This window comes from Astatotilapia calliptera, chromosome 17 (assembly GCF_964374335.1).
Source record: "Astatotilapia calliptera chromosome 17, fAstCal68.1, whole genome shotgun sequence".
NCBI lineage: Eukaryota > Metazoa > Chordata > Actinopteri > Cichliformes > Cichlidae > Astatotilapia > Astatotilapia calliptera.
Window position 1 is genome coordinate 20842163 of NC_137438.1, and position 21368 is coordinate 20863530.

Sequence of the window (21368 nt, forward strand, 5' to 3'; positions counted from 1 at the left end):
TGGTGGAAATGAGTTTGAGGCAGCTGTTGATGTGAGCCATGTTTGCAGCTGGAAAATATAGTAAAAATAACAGCACTGCTCCCAGAGTGCAGAGGAGTTTTATTTCTCTGGGGAGAAGGATTTCCAGTAAACCAAAGAGAGGGGCACGTGTTGGTTGGATTTGAAAACTTCTGTGAATGTAGGGCCAGTCTGAATATGACCTCCTACGATCAAATCCAGATGTGGAAGGAGAGTGAATTTACTGGAACACTGTAAACACATTTTATTTTTTAAAATAACACATTTACACATATAATTAAGTACAGTGATGTAGGTTATGTCATTTTTATGCTACTTATTTTCATGGAAAATGTCTGGTGTTCACATTAATTACATCTTCCATATCAATAGTACTGGTAATGGGTTTTGACTGTCTGTACAATTATGCATACAACCTGCTGCAGTTGTTTTTTGTTTGATTTGTGTTGGAAAAAGTTCCTTTACAGCAGTGAAACAGAAAAAAATTTCAGACCGACACGGTTTCTTTTTTCCCCTTTTAATCCTGTAACATGGTTAGATTTACATAGAGACGTCAAAAATGCAAAGATATACAAAAATATTTCCCTTATAAACATTTTTACAAGCAGCTGCATCATCACAGCACTCAGGTTTCAAACTGCAAGCTTGGAAGATTCTGTCCTACTAACAAACTTCACATGAGGTCGCAAAAGAATGTGGCTTTTCTTTTAAATACATTTAATTTTACCATGACAAATCGAATCAGTAACATTAACACTGCCTTCCACAAACACAGCAGGTTACACGAGTCCAGCTGTGAGTGGTCTCAGGGATCTCAAGATGGCTGATAGCTGGTGGAAGCTGCCAGCTCTGTTCAGAGATGGAATGCAGGAAATTCTGTGAAAGAGATTTTAATTTAGAGATTAAAGACTGTTTTTACAGTAATGGTAGTTAAGGTGAAGACTTTAGAGCCAAAAGTAGGTGAATTTTCTTCAGCAAAGAGTGAAGAAGCTGGAAACTAAAAGGGTGAAATTGTACAAATTTCATTTTGAATTTAAAAACTTTTTTTTAACACAAACACAGAAAAGTCCACGTGAAAAGAATTATTTCTATGCATCAAAGCAATTTTGGCAGATAAGAAATTAAGAAATAAAACTGCCATTTTGGGTGATATTATGCTCGATTCCCTCCTGAAATGTTGGGATGGTGTTATTCAGACTAGTGGGCTGGAGAAAGCAGTTAAGCTATTGAGATGGATTTCTTATGACTGACTTTTTGGCCCAATATTTACGATAATAAGTTTAGTATATGGGTCTCAAAAGGTTTAACTACTTATTATTCTCTTACCCATGAGGGGGCATTCTTGAGCTTTGAGACATTAAGACAAAAATATGGACTAGGTCAAGACCATTTTTACAGGTATTTACAAGTCAGGCATTACTTTGATGAAAACATTAAAATTATAATAGAAAACAGTGAATTGGGCTTTGTGGAGCACTGTTGTTATCAAAAAATTAAAAATTAAAAACAAAACAAAAATTTTTCATGCTGCTTGAAAAATATTTCACTTTGAAATTCAAGAAGAAAAAAAAACAGGACTGTATGAAAGAAAAAAAACAATGCATCGTACTTTGGCTAGTATGCCGGGGTGTTGTGCAGCTCCTCGTATTTTGGTGGCATCATGGAGACCACGATGGTGTGTCTGTTTGGGTAATACAGCTGGTGAATCATGATGGAGGACAGAATCATGCCAAGCAGCTGTCGGGGAACACAGGAAGCTGAGTTAAACATCTGCAGGTTGTGAAATGTTGATTCTGATTCTGTATTCATAATGAACTAATATTATAATGAACTTAGACTCAAACTGCTATGTATTTACGTACAAGATGATTTTTCACAAATTTAGATTTTAGTACTAGTTTACTTTTTGTTCCACTACAGATGCTGTAATTCTTCAACATTTGATGGAGAAGATGGAGAATTCAAACTTTGTAGAAAAAATATATTACATGTATACTATGACTTTCTCATTGTCACATAAATAATAGCAGGGACTAAATGCAGAGAATGCAGATGTGACATTTATGCTACCGAATCCTTGAATAATTGATAATACTCACAGCTAGAACAGCCAGAGTGAAGCTGACCACAAGCATGATGTTGTAATGAAACTGAATGTGGTCCATGATCGTGGGAAAGCAGGTCTGAAAATAGAAGGAAAAATAAAAACTGTCAAGTTCTGATATAAACTGAGGAATGATTTAAGCTTTTCAAAAGGGTGCTGGGTCGCTCACCTTAGTGTAGACGGACATTCTCTGCAGCATGAAAGTCTGGAAAATTTACAGAAATAAAGACGTTACAAACTGTGACACACCGTGACCAGTGAAGCAAGTGGGTGCATCGATACTCACGTTGTTTTCGACAGTCTGACACTTGCCCTCCTTCTCCTCCTCCTGGCTGCATACACAGGAGTCGGGGATGTTCTCCCAGTCTTTGTAGCTGAACAGACCACAGCAGTGAAACTACAAACACCAGCAGGAGAAGAAAGAAAGAGGAGAGTTACTCATCTTCAGGAGGATCATCAGCTGGAAATAAACGTTAAAAAGTGTGTGAATTTTTTTTTTAGAAAAAAGTGATCAAATTACTTGTGGACAGTTTGCCTGCTCTTATTCTGAAAGCTCACTTGCTGCCAACTATCAACTGTATATAAATAATGTCACAGTGTATTATGTCATGTTTCAAAGGTCATCTGATGTTATTTTACATCATCACCAGTTTGCAAGTGCTAAATCTTTTATGCCCTGATTGAGTGCATCCTTTTTCCATTAATGTAACTTGTATTTAGCAACAACAAAAGAAAAACTCATTTTAAAAAGATTAAGAGATTGCAGCGAGCAAGTTAGAATAGCTCACCTTCTCCTGAATGACCTCAGCCATGTTCCTCACATCCTCTGAAGATTTGTCCAGAGGCACAAACCTCCTGAAAGTCTGCTCCACGATGCCTTTGAGCTGCAAAAATCAAATATTTTTATAGCATGTATTACATTTATATTTTAAAAATTAAAGCATTTTAATGGTTATGAAAGATAATATGGGTAAGGTAAAGTAATGAAAAAGTAATTGTATTTATATGTGTTGATTATTTAAAAAAAAGCATGATTTAAAAAGTTTTTCCAGTTAAATCAAATAAATCTCTTCACATGACTTCGTCCAGCATCCTGCCTTTACCTGAGGATGAATGATGGCAGCAGGGATTCCAATTATGAGCATCACCAAGCATCCAATGACCATAAACACCAGGAACTGCAGAGGAAAATTCATTCATTTTCTTAAACACTTGCATTATCAAATCATGACTATTACATTTGTCACAGATGGTCTTCATTAAGAAATACAAACAGCCCATAATGGAATGAGACTAACAACCCATATGGAAAAGATATATATAAATCTTATAAAGTTTGTATCTGTCTTGTGTGAAACTTGTATGAAAAGCATACAAGAGTGAAAACAGATATAAGATCCCTAGAAAAATTATATAAATGAAACTTGTATGTTTTGGATACTTACTAAAACAATATATGAAAGTGGCTACTTTCATGGGTAAATCATATAAGCCTTATATGATTCATTATATGAAGTAGGCCACATCTTATGCAAGTCTTTTATAAGTTTTTTCCATTTCTTTTCAATGTGGGAAGATAAGAGAAAGCAAAACTAAACACAGCAAACAAGATGGGAGACCACCAAAATAAAACCGTTCTCTGCTGCCTGTTGGAGCGGGGGGCCTAGGAGGAGGAGTTGGCTGTCCGATTGGGGTCTGGAATGTGGGGCCTCCCTGCTGCTGCCGAGTCGGGTCGGTCTGCTTCTCTCCACCCCAGGGAAAAGGGAAACACTACCTGGGTCTGGGTGCAGTTTCCCCCTCCAGGGGCAAGGGTATCTAGACCTGGGGCTTAGAGTACGCTTGGGGAGTGTGATTGTGTGTACAATGTCTCTTTGTGTCTGTCTCCACGTTGGGTGAGTGATGAGTAATTGCATATGAGAGCATGAGGGTGGGAATGGATGTCTGTATCTGTGTGTGCCTGTATGTCTGTGTCTACATGTCAGGTTGGGTATCAGACGCCACCTCTCTAGGGACATCTCAGGCCCTCCAAGGTTTGGAGGCCTATCTCCCCCACCACTTCCCCTGCCAGTGGCAGACGCCCTCAGACATCAGAATTGGTTGTTCTTTGTATCCGGGCATGGGCGTCCAGGTACACACCGGCTCACTCCTTGGTGGCTGCTTGTCGGGGCCTGGAGCCTGGGTCTCGCTCGGGCCACTTCGGGGGTGGGGTGCCCTCAGCCTCTCGACCTGGGGCTCAGTCACTCTGGCACAGCTGGCTGCTGGCGGAGCTCACGGGCATGTCACTGCAACCCCCCCTGGCTTCTGCTCCACGGCTGCTGAGTGGCCCTTCATCTGGGGCTCTCATCAGCTCTTTCTGGGACAGTGGCGCGGCTGCCCCTCTGTTGGTCTTCCTTGGTCTCTTGTGTTCTGAGGGCCTCTGGATGTCTGGAGTTTTGATCTCCTCCATACCTGCTTCATGCCCTGGAGGACGGGGCTGTGGCTCCCCACACCCTCTAGCAGATCATTACATGAAGGAACCTTTTAATACAAGCGCGTTCATGCTCACAGCTGTACACACGGGTGCTCACACACACAAACTACACCCTTTTTGGCTCCTACCTCAAAGCAGAGCACCATACTGTAATGCAAAGATAATAAAAATGAGAAAAACCCAAAACATCCCCAAAACTTAAAACCAATGACAGTCTGAACTCACCATGATCAGGGCCACTTTGCTCTCCTTGTGGGCTCCGTAGGCTCCCAGCAAGGCGATCATCATGGCGATGCAGCCCACCACGTAGAGGATGAAGAGTTGGGTGGAGCGACCCTCCAGCTGTGGACAAAAGTGTCACGAAAGGTTAGTGGGCTTTGTCTGTTTGTTCCCACATGTTACATTTATGTTTGAATGTGTCCTCACGTTATATCCTCGAACGTCCATGAAGAACTGATACCACAGAGCGAGGGCGATGGCTACTCCACCAGCAAGCTGAACAAACAGAAACAGTCTGGTTAGAGCTGCTGGATCCTTTAAACACAACCAGGATATGAAATGACTGCACAGCCACACACGTGGACGAAGCACAACAACAAACTCTGAAAGTAAGAACAAACGTGTTGAGTTGATGTCGGTTTATTTTACTCTTCTAAGCTTCGGTTTCATTTAATTGTAAAAAAGGAGGCAAATGTGGTTGTTTTTGACTGCTGCGTCTGCCTGCTGACTGGTTGATGTCTTTAAGGAGATTCTGGATTAAAGTCTGCGATTATCATTTCCTAAATAATCTCTTTACTCACCATGAAGAATATGTTGAAGACAGTGAAGATGTGTTTGAGGCAGATGTTGATCTGAGCCATGTTTGCAGCTGGAAAAGTCCAAAGCCCAAAGTCCAGATGAGCTCCGACTGCAGCGAAGTGAAGTGAAGTGAGAGGAGAGCAGCTGAGTGAGCTGCTTTGAAGGGTTTCAGGGCTTTGCTGGGCGGGACGTCCGATATGTTAGAGGTGGAAACTTGTGTGGAATGCTTGTTTAACAAGGGGAGGTTCAAAGCAGGGTCTTCCTCCTTCCAGTAAATCCAGCGGAAATAGTTGTTGCTGTGAGCAGGGACGGAAGCTGTTCACAGACTGGCTGGAGTGGAGGAGAGGGCGGTGTTATGCCCCGTTTAAAACAATCCAGATGTGGAGACATGACTCATTTTACTTTTATGAGAATCTGTCGTCAGCAGGAGGAGAGATAACTTACCGAAAGTCAGTTTATTCCTCTACAGCTCAAAGTAATTTTTACTGCATCTGCACACAATGTACTCAGAGTTTTCTTTTAATAAATGAGATATGTTTATAAGGGTACTGCACTTAAGCACAAAGATTTGTATATAACTTTTTATGTTGTATCATATCTGCAGTGGTTTCAAATGTAAAGCAGTATGAGTACTGCACTCAAATACAGATTACATCGTCTTTAACTTCCCTCCTTATTACTTTTATAGTTGCATCTTATTAAATAATACTTTTTGTTTTATGAAGTAGGTTTTGTAGTTTTTTGTGTCTTTGTAGTTTTTTGTGCATATCACACTTGATTTTTTTTTTTATTGATTCCTAATCATTTTTCATTGTGGAATAATTCGACCCACAAAGACTTTGAGCGTCCACAGAGCACTTTTAGTCCTCCGAGTGTGAACGAGCTGTCAGACAGAGCAAAGCAATGCAAACACTACCCTGAGTCCCACGTCACTGTTTTGGAATCTGCAGCTGTGAAAAAAACAGAAACTTGTGAGATGAAAAAATGATCACTGAATGTAAAATTTGGAATTGATGCCTACAACATGTTGCAGCGGTTGATTTGATTTGTGTTGGATTTTGTAGTTTGTGCCATCATGCAGTTGTTTTTAAATCCTTTCTGTCTTCTCATTTTATTTCTAAAGTTGTAAAGTTTCATGTTACCCTTTTGCGACCCTTTCCTGTTCAGCAGTCAGCACTAGAGCAGGGCGAAATGACCAAAAATATTTATCACGATATACATTTGAAAATTTGTGATAACGATATAACTGACGATATAAGTGACACTAGACAAAATACTTTACAACTCCACAACTTTATTTGTGCAAAAAAAAAAAATCAACGTATTTTCACTTAAACAAGCAGCTTTTTTTATGTGCATTAAAGTTATATAAAAAGTTAACAGTGCAAATGCAAAATCCTTGCTGACAGTTTAACCAAAAGGAATTTCCAGTGGAAATTGGCTGACATATCCTCAGCATAACCATGTATAATATCCACAAAACTTAGAAAGAGGTTATACACACACAATACCGTAATATTATGTTGATGCACAGTACGTATCACTCCGCGAGGCTCCTGCCTACGATGTCCGTAATGCTCTGACAATCCATCAAGCGGTGCGGATTCGTCTTAGCAAAGTTGTACTAAAACATTTGACAAATTTTCGAGCGCCGTGTACATAAAATCGTTTCGAGGTCAGTAAACACAACCAGAATTCATACATAAGGCACATGGGATTATAAGGGGCACTGTCGATTTTCAGAAAAATCAAAGGATTGATTTTAAGTGCGCCGTATTTTCCAAAAAACAAGGTAATAACGACGGGCCGCTAGCATGCGCTACCAAAAATAGTGCTTTGTTGTGTATCTGACGGACGAAAGCTAAACCAGTTCCACACCACTGAAGTTGCAGGATTTTTACAAACCAATTCTGGTTCATCCGTTTCATTTAACGATCCGCTTTCGCCCTTCTCATTCTCCACCATGCTTTTTCCGCCATGTGCGTATGAAAACAAAGGTACGCATGCGCGTTTTACTCATATTCTATCGTGATATTTCATTTTTTTATCGTTGCCCGACATTATACCGGTATTACCATGAACTGTATGATATGGCCCAGCCCTAGTCAGCACATTTAAAAACTGCAGTTGAGCCTAAAGTGCTGTTTTTCCTTTTCAGGACAAAGATATGTAGGAAGCTAAAGAGCAGCAGAGAAATGCCAGGAAAGAGAAATTGAGGGAAGGAGGGACAACTTTCCTTGGAAGTAGACATGTGGGAGGTACGAGATTAAGTTACTGTGACGCAGCTCAGAGGAACAACAATGAAGGCTTTGTGGCTTGTGTTCCCACTTACCTGTGAGAGAGATACTTACAGTTGTACGTTCCTCTTCTGAAGTCTTGCAGTCATTTTCACATAATTTCAGTCTTCTCATTTTATTTCTAAAGTTGTGCCTTACCATTTTGTAACCCTTCTTGTACAGTAGTTCATACAGCATTTTAGAGTTGACCCTAAAGTGCCGTTTCTCCTTTTTAGAGTGAAGAGATCTAGGAAGATGTGGAAGCTGAAAAGCTGCTGAGAAATAAGCAGTATTCCATTTAAAACGATGCTCAGTTGGTGCTAAGGAGCCCAGTGTGCCAAGAATACATATCCTGCACACAATTATCAGCAGCAGCGTGAACCACTGATAAAAGGCAGGATGGATCTTTTCCTGTTGTTTATGTCAGATTCTGACTACAACATCTGAATGTGGGGGCAGAACTCATTTTCTACTGGAGTTCGCCTCTGCATCATGTTTAAACACTCCACACAGGATGCTCTGCAGACTGTGACAAAGCACAGCTGTTGCTGAATATAAAAGGCCCCTGTGGTTCACTTTTTATTGCCTGTAGTTTACAGTATAATGACTAATACTATAATAATTAAGTAATTGTGACTCTGACAGTGAAGAAAGTGAACCTGGCATGTTTGATGGAGATTTAGCGCAGCTGTTCAATTCAGAAACAGAGGATGAGGACTTCGATGGGTTTGATTGATGACGATTACCGGTAAAATAAATGTGAATACCAAATTCAGTTTTGCTCCCGCTCCATTTTTAAATACGCAGACTTGTATGCTTGTGTCTGTTGTTGTTGTAAGGCGGACGTAGTAGAGGACACCATGAGAACATTAAAGGGGGAAGTGTGGGCGTAGATTATATATAAAACCCACACCCTATAATCAGGTGCGCCTTATGTGTGTGTTAAATACAGTAATGGCACACATAACTGAGACTGCGCATTTTAGTACCGTGCGTGAAAATACGGTATCTGGAAGATTTTGCCTCTGAGGAAGATTTTATCTTTGATTGGATCTTTGATTATGGAAATCCTATAAAAACTGAGAGAAGTACTCAAAATGACTAAATAAGTAATGTAATCTTAATGACTTTTATAAGGTACAAGGGGAACAACAAGTGAATGTCAGTAATTCAACCATGAAGGTCACTGGCAAATTTGTTCACTCGAAGATAAACTTCTACTCTTCATGTGTAACTTCACACTTGGTTGGTTGACTACCCTCTCGGTAGAATCACAGCTGTCTCTGATCGCTGAGGTGAGAGGGCTAGTGTTCACTGCTTTGATCTCAGAGGACGACTTTCTCTCTTACCCTTCGTGTCGTCAAGACACACTAAGCAATCTTCTAATTGCAGCAATTCAAGAGCCTGCTGAAGATTATTGTTTGCTGAATACATACCAGCAATCATGTGATAGGTTTAGTTATTAATAGGAGCTGACTTATGATGCATTACTGGGAGTAGCATTCCAAGTTAGCACAGTGTCCACTCTGCAGCTGGACTGAATTTCTACAATTCCTATTCTGGGTCTGATCCATAAAATCCTGCTGGAAAAGACAGACTGATATCTGAAATGTATACCTTATGCTGAGTACAGCATAGGGTATACAGGTGTGCTCTCCTTTGATTTGATTCAAGCCCTTGACAAAAGTGGAAAGGAAAAACTAATTTTTAAAAGTCAGAAACCTCTGGTAGATCCAGGTTCCCGGAAGGGGCAGCTGCAGCTGGAGTTGTTGGTTTTTAAATTTACTGGCAACGAAGTTTAAAGCTGAATTTGACTGTATAGTTACTTCTTCATAGCTGTTCCTTTATTAAAGAAAAGAAAACATAGGGGTGGATATGAGGGAATATTCCTGCAGATTTCCCATGTGTGGGACTAATAAAGGTTATCTTAAGTTAGATGTGTTTCTGATTATTAGGTAGAGAGTATAATTTACTCACTGCACAAAGTGATGTCAGAGAGACATCTTATATAAGTCATTTTTGCATGTTGAATTTTGGTCCACTAAAGTGGTTGTTTTGTAAGGCTAGGCGACGTTGTGTTTTTTTTAACGTGTAATGAATGTCTGGCGTTATCTTCCTCTCATTGTAGCAGAGGCTCTCAAACTGGTGTTCCCAATCCACAGATTGGGTATAAGCAAAAAACCTATGGTGGCACCTAGATACATGTGCATCATCCGGGGTTGAGTTAATTAGCACAATGGACAAATATTTAAGTCCATCTACTTCATCGAGTAATGCAAAAGCCAAACTAGCTAAAGTATCACAATAATTAATTTGTATTTGGCTTTATCGAGAATGACAATGGCAGACCAAAGTGTGTTTGTGTCTTCAAGAAGTAAAAAAATAAAATAAATGAAGCCAGCAAAGCTAAAGCAGCATCTCATCACAAAGCACCCTGAGTTTTATCAGAGTTAGGATTATAAGAGGCCCTTTAACACACTCTGTTAGGGAGTTTTTATTGTTTTATTTGCTTATGGTTCAAAAGTTATGTTACACATATTTCACCAGACACAGTTTTCTGTAGAAACAGGAAGCTGACCCTGTGACACTGGGATTTACCGCAAGAGACCAGCACAGAAATGCATATCCGCAGAAGTTGACTTGCATTATATTATTCTTAGAAATTGACTTGCAACACACATACTTTGTGACACACACACACAGCTTACACACACAGACAGCATCAGGACCTGCGTAACAGGAAATGTGATTATATTTGCATATTGACAATGTAACCTATAAAAATAAACGAATACTGCAGTTCGGTGTGATTTGCTCTGAGCTTTTCACCCGTGCAGCACGTTAACCTACACAAGTGTCTCAGTGTTGATTATTCACCTGACTGTTTGTTAACTGAATATCACCGACACACTCACTTCCTCTTACAAAGCTCAATAAAACAGGATACTTGTAAAAATGAACCCTGAAGGGTTTTAAGCCCTGAGAATTTCAGGACAATATATCCTGTAACTTTGACGTTATGAGGGGAAACATTGCATCCGTAAAATGCCATAAAATAGTAAAAACTAAGGTGATGTTCTCTAATTCATATGTAAATAATGAGATTCGTGGAAGATTTCAAGTGCTTTTTTTCACTGTTGACTGTGTGCCTTTGTGTAAACCTGAGCAACAGCTCGGCCAATGACAGGCGAGGAACAGCACAGCCTTATTTGCATACAGCGGAAATAAAAGAGCCACTCTCAGCTGACGAGCACATTCTCCGCTGTGAGGAAGTGAAGTAAGAAAATGCCTGAACCCGCCAAGTCAGCGCCCAAAAAGGGCTCCAAGAAAGCCGTGACCAAGACCGCCGGCAAGGGCGGCAAGAAGAAGAGAAAGACCAGGAAGGAGAGCTACGCCATCTACGTGTACAAGGTGCTGAAGCAGGTCCACCCCGACACCGGCATCTCGTCTAAGGCCATGAGCATCATGAATTCGTTCGTCAATGACATCTTCGAGCGTATCGCCGCTGAAGCCTCCCGCCTGGCCCACTACAACAAGCGCTCCACCATCACCTCCAGAGAGATCCAGACCGCAGTTCGCCTGCTTCTCCCCGGTGAGCTGGCCAAGCACGCAGTGTCTGAGGGCACAAAGGCCGTCACCAAGTACACGAGCTCCAAGTAAACTGCATCTTTACTTAATCCCGAACAACGGCTCTTTTCAGAGCCACACATCTCTTCTAAAGCGTACATGTCCTGACTTTATTTAATTTGTAGCTGTCATGATGGTGAAACATAAATTACAGTTTGTGTTACTCTTGTATGCTTTGAATAAAAAAAGAAGAGAGAAATTTCAAGGACTTAATGATGGACCACCTGACCAGAACAGTCCTAACGCCATCACTATATCATTTAGCATTATTACTATTTGGTTGGTTTGGTTTTGTAGTTTGTGTTGTGTTTTTTTTTTTTTTTTTTTTTTTTTTTTTTTTTTTGGGGGGGGGGTCATGTTTTGTGGTCCCTTGTCTGCGAAAAGCACTGAATAAATACACTTGTGGGTTTCTCAGAAATAATGACATGTGAACAAGAGCTTATTGAGCTCATCCTGGTGAGGCAAATGTTTGGCTTCAAATCACAATTCTGATCGTAAAATCCTGGACAGGATTACAAATACAATAAATAAACGCGATTAGTTTCACATTTCAAACTACAGTGACATCCTCCGTGTGTGTGTGTGATCTATACATGTGTTAATCGTTTTAATGTAGTTCAACACTTATGCTAGCCTCTGGGTGAAACGTTAAGAGGGTGTGTGGTTTTTGTTACAAATACGGACACTTGGGTTTAGTTTGAAATAAAAATGTGAACTCCACTCAGACATTGTGTGTGATTTGGTGTGAGTCTCCCTTCGGTTAGACTTAATTTGTCATTTAACAAAAGACCACATTTCCACATTTAGAAAATAGAAGAGTGGGCGGAGCCGCTGAGCTTCGAGTCGCCGTCACACCGTCTGTTTTCTCTTACGTCCGCCGAGCACACATAATAACACGGCTCCGTGGAGTTTAACTTCATTCGACTTTGCTCGTTCAGAGAAGAAATTATAACCATGAGTGGAAGAGGCAAAGGTGGCAAAGGACTCGGGAAAGGAGGCGCCAAGCGTCACCGTAAGGTGCTCCGTGATAACATCCAGGGTATCACCAAACCCGCGATCCGTCGTCTGGCTCGCCGTGGCGGAGTGAAGCGTATCTCCGGTCTGATCTACGAGGAGACCCGCGGAGTGCTGAAGGTGTTTTTGGAGAACGTCATCCGTGATGCTGTTACCTACACGGAGCACGCTAAGAGGAAGACTGTGACCGCCATGGATGTGGTGTATGCTCTGAAGAGGCAGGGCCGCACTCTGTACGGCTTTGGCGGTTAAACTCAGTCGCCCTAATCCATCAAACGGCTCTTTTAAGAGCCACACACTTCTCTTTAAGAGCGTTGTTCTGCGATCTTGTTTTTGTCACTTTTTACTGCCTTCTTGTGTTTTCTTTTGCACTCTGAATATCTTATACGCCATTAGGTGATGAGAATTGTCAGGTAGGAAATATTGTACTGCATGATGGTGGACTGCACTGGTGCACTTGAGAGAGATACCCGCCCATGTTGACGTGCGAGCATTAGTGATGGGATTTCTGGCTCTTGTTAGAGACCCGGCTCTTCGGGTTATTTTGTTGCTTTAATTTATTATTAGCAATAATATAAAACTATGCACAAAAGGAATTACTAACGTTAAAAAAGTGGTTCTATTTATTTTTGTATATAAATATATGCGGTGGCTCCTAGAGACAAAACATGTACAAACTCCAAAACAAATTTCTAGTGTTAACTGAACTTCAAAAACAGAGCTACCTAGATCACTTAAATTACACAATTGAAAGCGTATGTGTATATATCTGAGCACAAGATCCATAGAGGCTGGGGTCTATCACACCAGGCAAGACCCCAGGTGCAGGCTGTGTAAAGATGCCCCAGAGACAATCCAGCACATAACAGCAGGGTGCAAGATGCTAGCAGGCAAGGCATACATGGAGCGCCATAACCAAGTGGCCGGCATAGTGTACAGGAACATCTGTGCCGAGTATAACCTGGAAGTCCCGAGGTCAAAATGGGAGATGCCCCCAAGGGTGGTGCAGAATGACCGAGCTAAGATCCTGTGGGACTTCCAGATACAGACGGACAAAATGGTGGTGGCTAACCAACCGGACATAGTGGTGGTAGATAAACAGAAGAAGACGGCCGTAGTGATCGATGTAGCGGTTCCGAATGACAGCAATATCAGGAAGAAGGAACACGAGAAGCTGGAGAAATACCAAGGGCTCAGAGAAGAGCTCGAGAGGATGTGGAGGGTGAAGGTAACAGTGGTCCCCGTGGTAATCGGAGCACTAGGTGCGGTGACTCCCAAGCTAGGCGAGTGGCTCCAGCAGATCCCGGGAATAACATCGGAGATCTCTGTCCAGAAGAGCGCAGTCCTGGGAACAGCTGAGATACTGCGCAGGACCCTCAAGCTCCCAGGCCTCTGGTAGAGGACCCGAGCTTGGAGGATAAACCGCCCGCAGGGGCGTGCTGGGTGTTTTATATATGTATATATATATGTATATGCATGTATATTCAATTCAATTCAATTTTATTTATATAGCGCCAAATCACAACATAAGTCGCCTCAAGGCGCTTCATAGATACAGAGGAAAAACCCAACAATCATATGACCCCCTATGAGCAAGCACTTTGGCAACAGTGGGAAGGAAAAACTCCCTTTTAACAGGAAGAAACCTCCGGCAGAACCAGGCTCAGGGAGGGGCGGCCATCTGCTGCGACCGGTTGGGGTGAGAGAAGGAAGACAGGATAAAAGACATGCTGTGGAAGAGAGACAGAGGTTAATAACAGATATGATTCAATGCAGAGAGGTCTGTTAATACATAGTGAGCGAGAAAGGTGACTGGAAAGGAAAAACTCAATGCATCATGGGAATCCCCCGGCAGCCTATGTCTATTGCAGCATAACTAAGGGAGGATTCAGGGTCACCTGGTCCAGCCCTAACTATATGCTTTAGCAAAAAGGAAAGTTTTAAGCCTAATCTTGAAAGTAGAGATAGTGTCTGTCTCCTGAATCCAAACTGGAAGCTGGTTCCACAGAAGAGGGGCCTGAAAACTGAAGGCTCTCCCTCCCATTCTACTTTTAAATACTCTAGGAACAACAAGTAGGCCTGCAGAGCGAGAGCGAAGTGCTCTAATAGGGTGATATGGTACTACAAGGTCATTAAGATAAGATGGGGCCTGATTATTTAAGACCTTGTATGTGAGGAGCAGGATTTTGAATTCAATTCTGGATTTAACAGGAAGCCAATGAAGGGAAGCCAAAACAGGAGAAATATGCTCTCTCTTTCTAGTCCCTGTCAGTACTCTTGCTGCAGCATTTTGGATTAGCTGAAGGCTTTTCAGTGAGTTTTTTGGACATCCTGATAATAATGAATTACAGTAGTCCAGCCTGGAAGTAATAAATGCATGAACTAGTTTTTCAGTGTCGCTCTGAGACAGGATATTTCTAATTTTAGAGATGCTGCGCAAATGGAAGAATGCAGTCTTACATATTTGTTTAATATGTGCATTGAAGGACATGTCCTGGTCAAAAATGACTCCAAGGTTCCTCACAGCGTTACTGGAGGCCAAGGTAATGCCATCCAGGGTAAGAATCTGGTTAGATACCATATTTCTAGGCTTTTCAGGGCCGAGTACAATAACCTCAGTTTTATCTGAATTAAGAAGCAGAAAGTTAGCGGCCATCCAGGTCTTTATGTCTGTAAGACATTCCTGCAGTTTAACTAATTGGTGTGCGTTATCTGGCTTCATGGACAGATAGAGCTGGGTGTCATCTGCATAGCAGTGAAAATGTATGCTATGTCTTCTAATGATGCTGCCTAAGGGAAGCATGTATAATGTAAACAGAATTGGTCCTAGCACTGAACCCTGTGGAACTCCATAATTAACCTCAGTGTGTGAAGAGGACTCTCCATTTACATGAACAAATTGGAGTCTATTAGATAGATATGATACAAACCACTGCAGTGCAGTACCTGTAATACCTACAGCATGTTCTAATCGCTCTAATAGGATATTATGGTCGACAGTATCGAATGCTGCACTAAGGTCTAGCAGGACAAGCACAGAGATGAGTCCACTGTCAGAGGCCATAAGAAGATCATTTGTAACCTTCACTAAAGCTGTTTCTGTGCTGTGATGAGCTCTGAAACCTGACTGAAACTCTTCAAATAAACGATTCCTCTGCAGATGATCTGTTAGCTGTTTGACAACTACTCTTTCAAGGATTTTTGATATGAAAGGAAGGTTGGAGATTGGCCTATAATTAGCTAAGACTGCTGGGTCTAGAGATGGCTTTTTGAGTAAAGGTTTAACTACAGCTAGCTTGAAGGCCTGTGGTACATAGCCGATCATTAGAGATAGGTTGATTATATTTAAGATCGAAGAATTAATTAATGGCAGGACTTCTTTGAGCAGTTTTGTAGGAATGGGGTCTAAAAGACACGTTGATGGTTTGGAGGAAGTAATTATTGAAGTTAACTCAGAAAGATCAATTAGAGAAAAAGAGTCTAACTTAACATCAATGGTACTAAGAGTAGCTGTAGATAATATTACATCTGTGGGATGATTACTGGTAATTTTTTCTCTAATGATAAAGATTTTATTTGTGAAGAAGTTCATGAAGTCATTACTAGTTAACGTTAAAGGGATTGTTGGCTCAAAAGAGCTCTGACTTTTTGTCAGCCTGGCTACAGTGCTGAAGAGAAATCTGGGGTTGTTCTTATTTTCTTCAATCAGTGATGAATAGTAAGATGTTCTGGCTTTGCGGAGGGCTTTCTTATAAAGCAGCAAACTATTTCTCCAGGCTAAATGATGATCCTCTAAATTTGTGACACGCCATTTCCTCTCCAGATTACGAGTCATCTGCTTTAGGGTACGTGTTTGAGAATTATACCACGGAGTCAGGTACTTCTGATTAGAGACCTTAGTTTTCACAGGAGCTACAGTATCCAGAGTCGTACGTAGTGAGGAGGTGAAATTATTAACAAGATAATCGACCTCTGTTGGGGTAGTGTTCAGATAGCTGCTCTGCTCTATGTTGGTACAGGGCATTGAAGATGATAACAGTGGGTGGATTATATTCTTAAACTTAGTTACAGCGCTTTCAGAAAGACATCTACTTTGATAAAGTCTACTCTCCACCGCTGTGTAATCAATTATTGTAAATGTAAATGTTATCAGGAAATGATCAGACAGGAGAGGGTTTTCAGGAAACACTGTTAAATGTTCAGTTTCTATGCCATATGTTAAAACAAGATCTAGAGTGTGATTTAAAGTGGTGGGTGGGTTCTTTTACATTTTGAGAGAAACCAATTGAGTCTAATAACAGATTAAATGCCATGTTGAGGCTGTCATTTTTAGCATCTACATGGATGTTAAAATCACCCACAATAATTATTTTATCTGAGCTCAGAACTAAATTAGATATAAAGTCTGAGAAATCAGACAGAAACTCTGTGTAAGGCCCAGGTGGACGATAGATGATAACAAGTAAGACTGGTTTCTGAGTTTTACAGCTGGGGTGGACGAGGCTAAGCATCAGGCTTTCAAATGAATTAAAAGTCTGTCTTGGTCTTTCATTAATTGATAGGCTGGTGTGAAAAATTGCTGCCACACCGCCCCCTCGGCTTGTGCTTCGAGATTTCTGGTAGTTAGAATGACTCGGGGGTGTTGATTCATTTAAACTAACATAATCATCCTGCTGCAACCAGGTTTCTGTAAGGTAGAGTAAATCAATTTGTTGATCAATTATTAAGTCATGTACTAACAGAGACTTGGAGGAGAGAGACCTAATATTTAATAATCCACATTTCACTGTTTTACTCTTTGGTTAACTTTTAACAACTTAAAATTGTTTATGTTTAAGTTGTTTGTTGCTGGTTTTTAGTTTGTTTTTTGTCTGTTTGGGAGCCGACACAGTCTCTATGGAGATGGTTTTTTTTTTTTTTGGGGGGGGGGGGGGGGGGGTAGCAGGAGGAGAGAAGCTGCAGAGGGGCGTGTAAGACTGCAACTCTGCTTCCTGGTCCCAACTCTGGATAGTCATATTTTGGGGGGTTTAATAAATTTGTCCATATTTCTAGAAATGAGAGCTGCTCCATCCAAAGTGGGATGGATGCCGTCTCTCCTAACAAGACCAGGTTTCCTCCAGAAGGTTTGCCAATTATCTATGAAGCCCACATCGTTTCTGGGACACCACTCAGACAGCCAGCAATTTAAGGAGAACATGCGGCTAAACATGTCACTCCTGGTCTGATTGGGGAGGGGACCAGAGAAAACGACAGAGTCCGACATTGTTTTGGCAAAGTTGCACACCGATTCAATATTGATTTTAGTGACCTCCGATTGGCGTAACCGGGTGTCATTACTGCCGACGTGAATTATGATCTTACTGAATTTACGTAAGATCACATGTATGTATATGTATATATATGTATGTATATGTGTATATATGTATATGTGTATGTATGTATGTATATATATATATATATATATATATATATATATATATATATATATATATATATATATATACAACAACTGAGATAATTCATCCACAATACGAGGTCAGTCATTCATATACTGCTGCATGGGCTGGGCTGTAGTTACATCATAAGGGTTTAAAAATTGAGCTTTAAAATGATTGGCAGTAATAAAAGCCGAGGAAGGCCAACAGTGATCACTGACTGTTTTTAGGAGCTTTTTGAGATTAAATAGAAGAAAATACATAACATTAAACATGTTAACAACACAAAAGCCATATTGAACACAGACTACTTTAGGCCCGGAAGCAGGATTCGTCACGTCATCACTTAAAGACTGGCTACCTTTCTAATGTGAAGTTGTTGTCCCTTTCTCAGTCTTCTTGGCCTGCATGTTGGGCAGCACACCACCCTGAGCGATCGTCACTCAGCCCAGCAGCTTGTTCAGCTCTTCATCGTTGCGGACGGCCAGCTGCAGGTGGCGGGGGACGATTCTGGCAAGAGCATAGATTTGGTTTTGGCATTGGTGGGGGACGGATGATTCAACCACCGAACACTGCCCTGCTTTTGTCTTTGCTTCTTGATAAAAAGAGGAGAAATATACTTGCCTACATATGCTGTTCTACATGCTTTTAAACCATTTAAAAGTACAATTCATAGTTTTATATGTGAATTATATAATGTCAAATTACTATTAAACAAATGACTAAGAATTATAGACTTTAGTTTACTTCAGCCATATTCCATCATAGTAAATCAGGTATCATACAAAATAAAATTAGCTTCAAATACAGTGATGACAATAAAAGAATATGACTTTAAGGACTTAACAACATTACTTCAGTTATAATACACCAACATCTCTTATACATTAGCACTAAGGGAACACTGAATGACCTGGTGGTTTTTGTCCATAAAACTACTCATCTAAGATTACCACAAAGTAAAAGATCTCTCAGCAACATTGTGCAACATTTTATGCACACTATTGCCCCTATCAAATAAGTGAGCTGGGATTTTTTTTATTCTAAACATGAACTCCTGTTACAGCAACAGACATGGACTACTGGTGCCCCACACAACAACTCAATGTCCACTATGTGAAGGAGCCAAACACATGCCTGCTCCTCTCGTTAACTGAGATAAACTGCTGGCATATTGGTTTTATATACTGTCCAGTCTCTCCTGGTGAACATGGCCTACAGTAGCATTGTTTAATCTCATTTGAGTCATTGTTGATCTCGTTTTTAGTCTTGTGAGAGCACTGAAGCTTCTTTCAGCCTCAGCCGAGGATACTGGGATGACTAAAAGCAGCCTGACAATTGTCACGATAATAAATACTAGTTAATCTATAGCACCAAATCATCAGTCAGTCACCCGTGACCTCGCCTCTTCACCTCAGTCCGAGCTACAACATGGCAGAGCTGCCTCTGTCACCTAATAAATAACAGGGAGACATTCCAAATACATGCAGTCACACATGTGCTTCAAAAACAGTAATGAACCACCAAGTCATCCTCCAATTTCACCTGTGATCTTGTATCACCATTACTCTCTGTTGGTTCTTCTATCACCTGACAAATAGGACATACATGACAATAAGAATAAAATGGGTAGCTGCTTCAGTGTTTCTGTCACTTTGTGTAGATCTTGACTCATCAGTAATGTTTGTAGGGTGAGTGCATTTTTAAAACAGTTTGTGCAAACTGCACTACAAGGTGGAATATTTGTAGAAGCATGACGACCTCATGATATTTTGTCTCAAAAATTAACCCTATGACTATGTCAGTACCATTAGGATGAAATTGTGTCACCAACATTTTAACATTAGACATAAATTTAACAGCCTCTGTACACTAATGTTAACATGTTAGGCTTACTGGCATGTCCATAGTATTTATAAAAAATAAAAATAAAAAGTAAATAAGTAAAGGAGGGAGACATTTAAGGATAGAACAATTCATGCTAAAAATTAATGAAGCATTTTTGTAACTGAAGTCATTGATTTCCACGTTCATGCCGACTGTAGTTTCTGGTATAGAAAGAGCATGAAGATTAAAGTGTGACTATAATATTGATGTAATAGTAAGAAAGGAGCGAGCTCTTGGTGGGAGGGAGGTGGCTCTGAAAAGAGCCGTTGTTTGTAGGTGAGCGAGTAGCTTAAGCTCTCTCTCCGCGGATGCGGCGAGCCAGCTGGATGTCTTTGGGCATGATGGTGACCCGCTTGGCGTGGATGGCGCACAGGTTTGTGTCCTCGAAGAGACCGACCAGGTAAGCCTCACTGGCCTCTTGCAGAGCCATAACGGCAGAGCTCTGGAAGCGCAGGTCGGTCTTGAAGTCCTGAGCGATCTCGCGGACCAGGCGCTGGAAGGGCAGCTTGCGGATGAGCAGCTCGGTGGATTTCTGGTAACGGCGGATCTCGCGCAGAGCCACGGTACCGGGCCTGTAACGGTGAGGCTTCTTGACGCCTCCGGTGGCCGGGGCGCTCTTACGGGCAGCCTTAGTGGCGAGCTGCTTCCTGGGGGCTTTGCCGCCAGTAGACTTGCGAGCGGTCTGCTTGGTTCTTGCCATTGTTTCTCACTTTTCTTTTCCTGTGTTAAGGGCAGATTTTGTAGCAAACAGAGGAGACTCGCTGCTCTTAAACTGTGTGTGTCTGTGACGCGGTGCCTCCCCGGCTCATGATTGGTGAGGGGCTCCACGTGGTGCTCAGCACCGTTCAGAGGAGCACCGCCCCGCCTCGGTGTGTGCTTCTCATTGGAGAAAAGTGCATTGTAATTGCGCGCTGCCGCAAGCCTCTCTGCGATTGGTGCGTGACGAAGCTGCGCGCGCTCTGCGGAAATATAAGCGAGGCTTTGAGCCGATCAGGCCACATTTCTTTTGAGTGTTGATACTACGAAGAGAAGAACCTGTCAAAATGAGTGGGCGCGGAAAGACTGGAGGCAAAGCCAGAGCTAAGGCCAAGACTCGCTCATCCCGTGCCGGGCTTCAGTTCCCCGTGGGTCGTGTCCACAGACTGCTGCGCAAAGGCAACTATGCGGAGCGTGTGGGAGCTGGCGCCCCCGTTTACCTGGCAGCTGTGCTCGAGTACCTGACCGCTGAGATCTTGGAGCTGGCTGGCAACGCGGCCCGCGACAACAAGAAGACTCGTATCATCCCACGTCACCTGCAGCTGGCTGTGCGCAACGACGAGGAGCTCAACAAACTCCTGGGGGGAGTCACCATCGCTCAAGGTGGTGTGCTGCCCAACATCCAGGCTGTGCTGCTGCCCAAGAAGACCGAGAAGCCCGCCAAGGCCAAGTAAATGCAAAGCGTTCGGCTTCACCAAAAAAACGGCTCTTTTAAGAGCCACACACTCCTATCTGAGCAAACCTCCTTCTTGCTGTTACTGTCTGTAACTGGGATATGTAGATTATGCATCTTGATTTATTTTGAAATGTACGTTCATTCATATCACCTTACATGGTCAGGGACTGAAATCCACCTTCAAAATATACTATCATGAGTGCTTAAGCAGTGTTTGTTTTATTCACAAGAATAGAGGGTCTTAGTATAAAGTCAAAATAAAAAAAAGTCAAAAGCTCTCAGTCTCTCCTGCTGTGTGGTTAAGGCT

At 41.7% G+C, this 21368-nt stretch overlaps 5 protein-coding genes across 5 annotated transcripts; 3 read left to right on the forward strand and 2 right to left on the reverse strand.

Annotated features, from left to right (window-relative positions):
- Nucleotides 1-519: 519 nt before the first annotated feature.
- LOC113008648 (tetraspanin-8-like) lies at nucleotides 520-5711 on the reverse strand. The gene is made up of 10 exons (XM_026146214.2): nucleotides 5393-5711; nucleotides 5019-5087; nucleotides 4818-4934; nucleotides 3226-3300; nucleotides 2911-3006; nucleotides 2409-2519; nucleotides 2292-2327; nucleotides 2118-2201; nucleotides 1628-1755; nucleotides 520-894 (listed from the first exon to the last, which is right to left on the reverse strand). Exons 1-9 carry the CDS (start codon nucleotides 5450-5452, stop codon nucleotides 1633-1635), a joined length of 771 nt encoding a protein of 256 aa, XP_026001999.1. The 5' UTR covers nucleotides 5453-5711; the 3' UTR covers nucleotides 520-894; nucleotides 1628-1632.
- Nucleotides 5712-10828: 5117 nt separating this feature from the next.
- LOC113008652 (histone H2B 1/2) lies at nucleotides 10829-11498 on the forward strand. Its single transcript, XM_026146218.2, has one exon. It carries the CDS (start codon nucleotides 10952-10954, stop codon nucleotides 11324-11326), a length of 375 nt encoding a protein of 124 aa, XP_026002003.1. The 5' UTR covers nucleotides 10829-10951; the 3' UTR covers nucleotides 11327-11498.
- A 531-nt stretch (nucleotides 11499-12029) lies between these two features.
- On the forward strand, nucleotides 12030-12605 carry LOC113008654 (histone H4). Its single transcript, XM_026146221.2, has one exon. It carries the CDS (start codon nucleotides 12248-12250, stop codon nucleotides 12557-12559), a length of 312 nt encoding a protein of 103 aa, XP_026002006.1. The 5' UTR covers nucleotides 12030-12247; the 3' UTR covers nucleotides 12560-12605.
- A 7179-nt stretch (nucleotides 12606-19784) lies between these two features.
- On the reverse strand, nucleotides 19785-20471 carry LOC145421250 (histone H3). The gene has a single exon (XM_080291291.1). The coding sequence runs from the start codon at nucleotides 20327-20329 to the stop codon at nucleotides 19919-19921; it is 411 nt and encodes a 136-aa protein (XP_080147417.1). The 5' UTR covers nucleotides 20330-20471; the 3' UTR covers nucleotides 19785-19918.
- Nucleotides 20466-21338, forward strand: LOC113008651 (histone H2A-like). The gene has a single exon (XM_080291292.1). The coding sequence runs from the start codon at nucleotides 20673-20675 to the stop codon at nucleotides 21057-21059; it is 387 nt and encodes a 128-aa protein (XP_080147418.1). The 5' UTR covers nucleotides 20466-20672; the 3' UTR covers nucleotides 21060-21338.
- The last annotated feature ends 30 nt before the right edge of the window (nucleotides 21339-21368 follow it).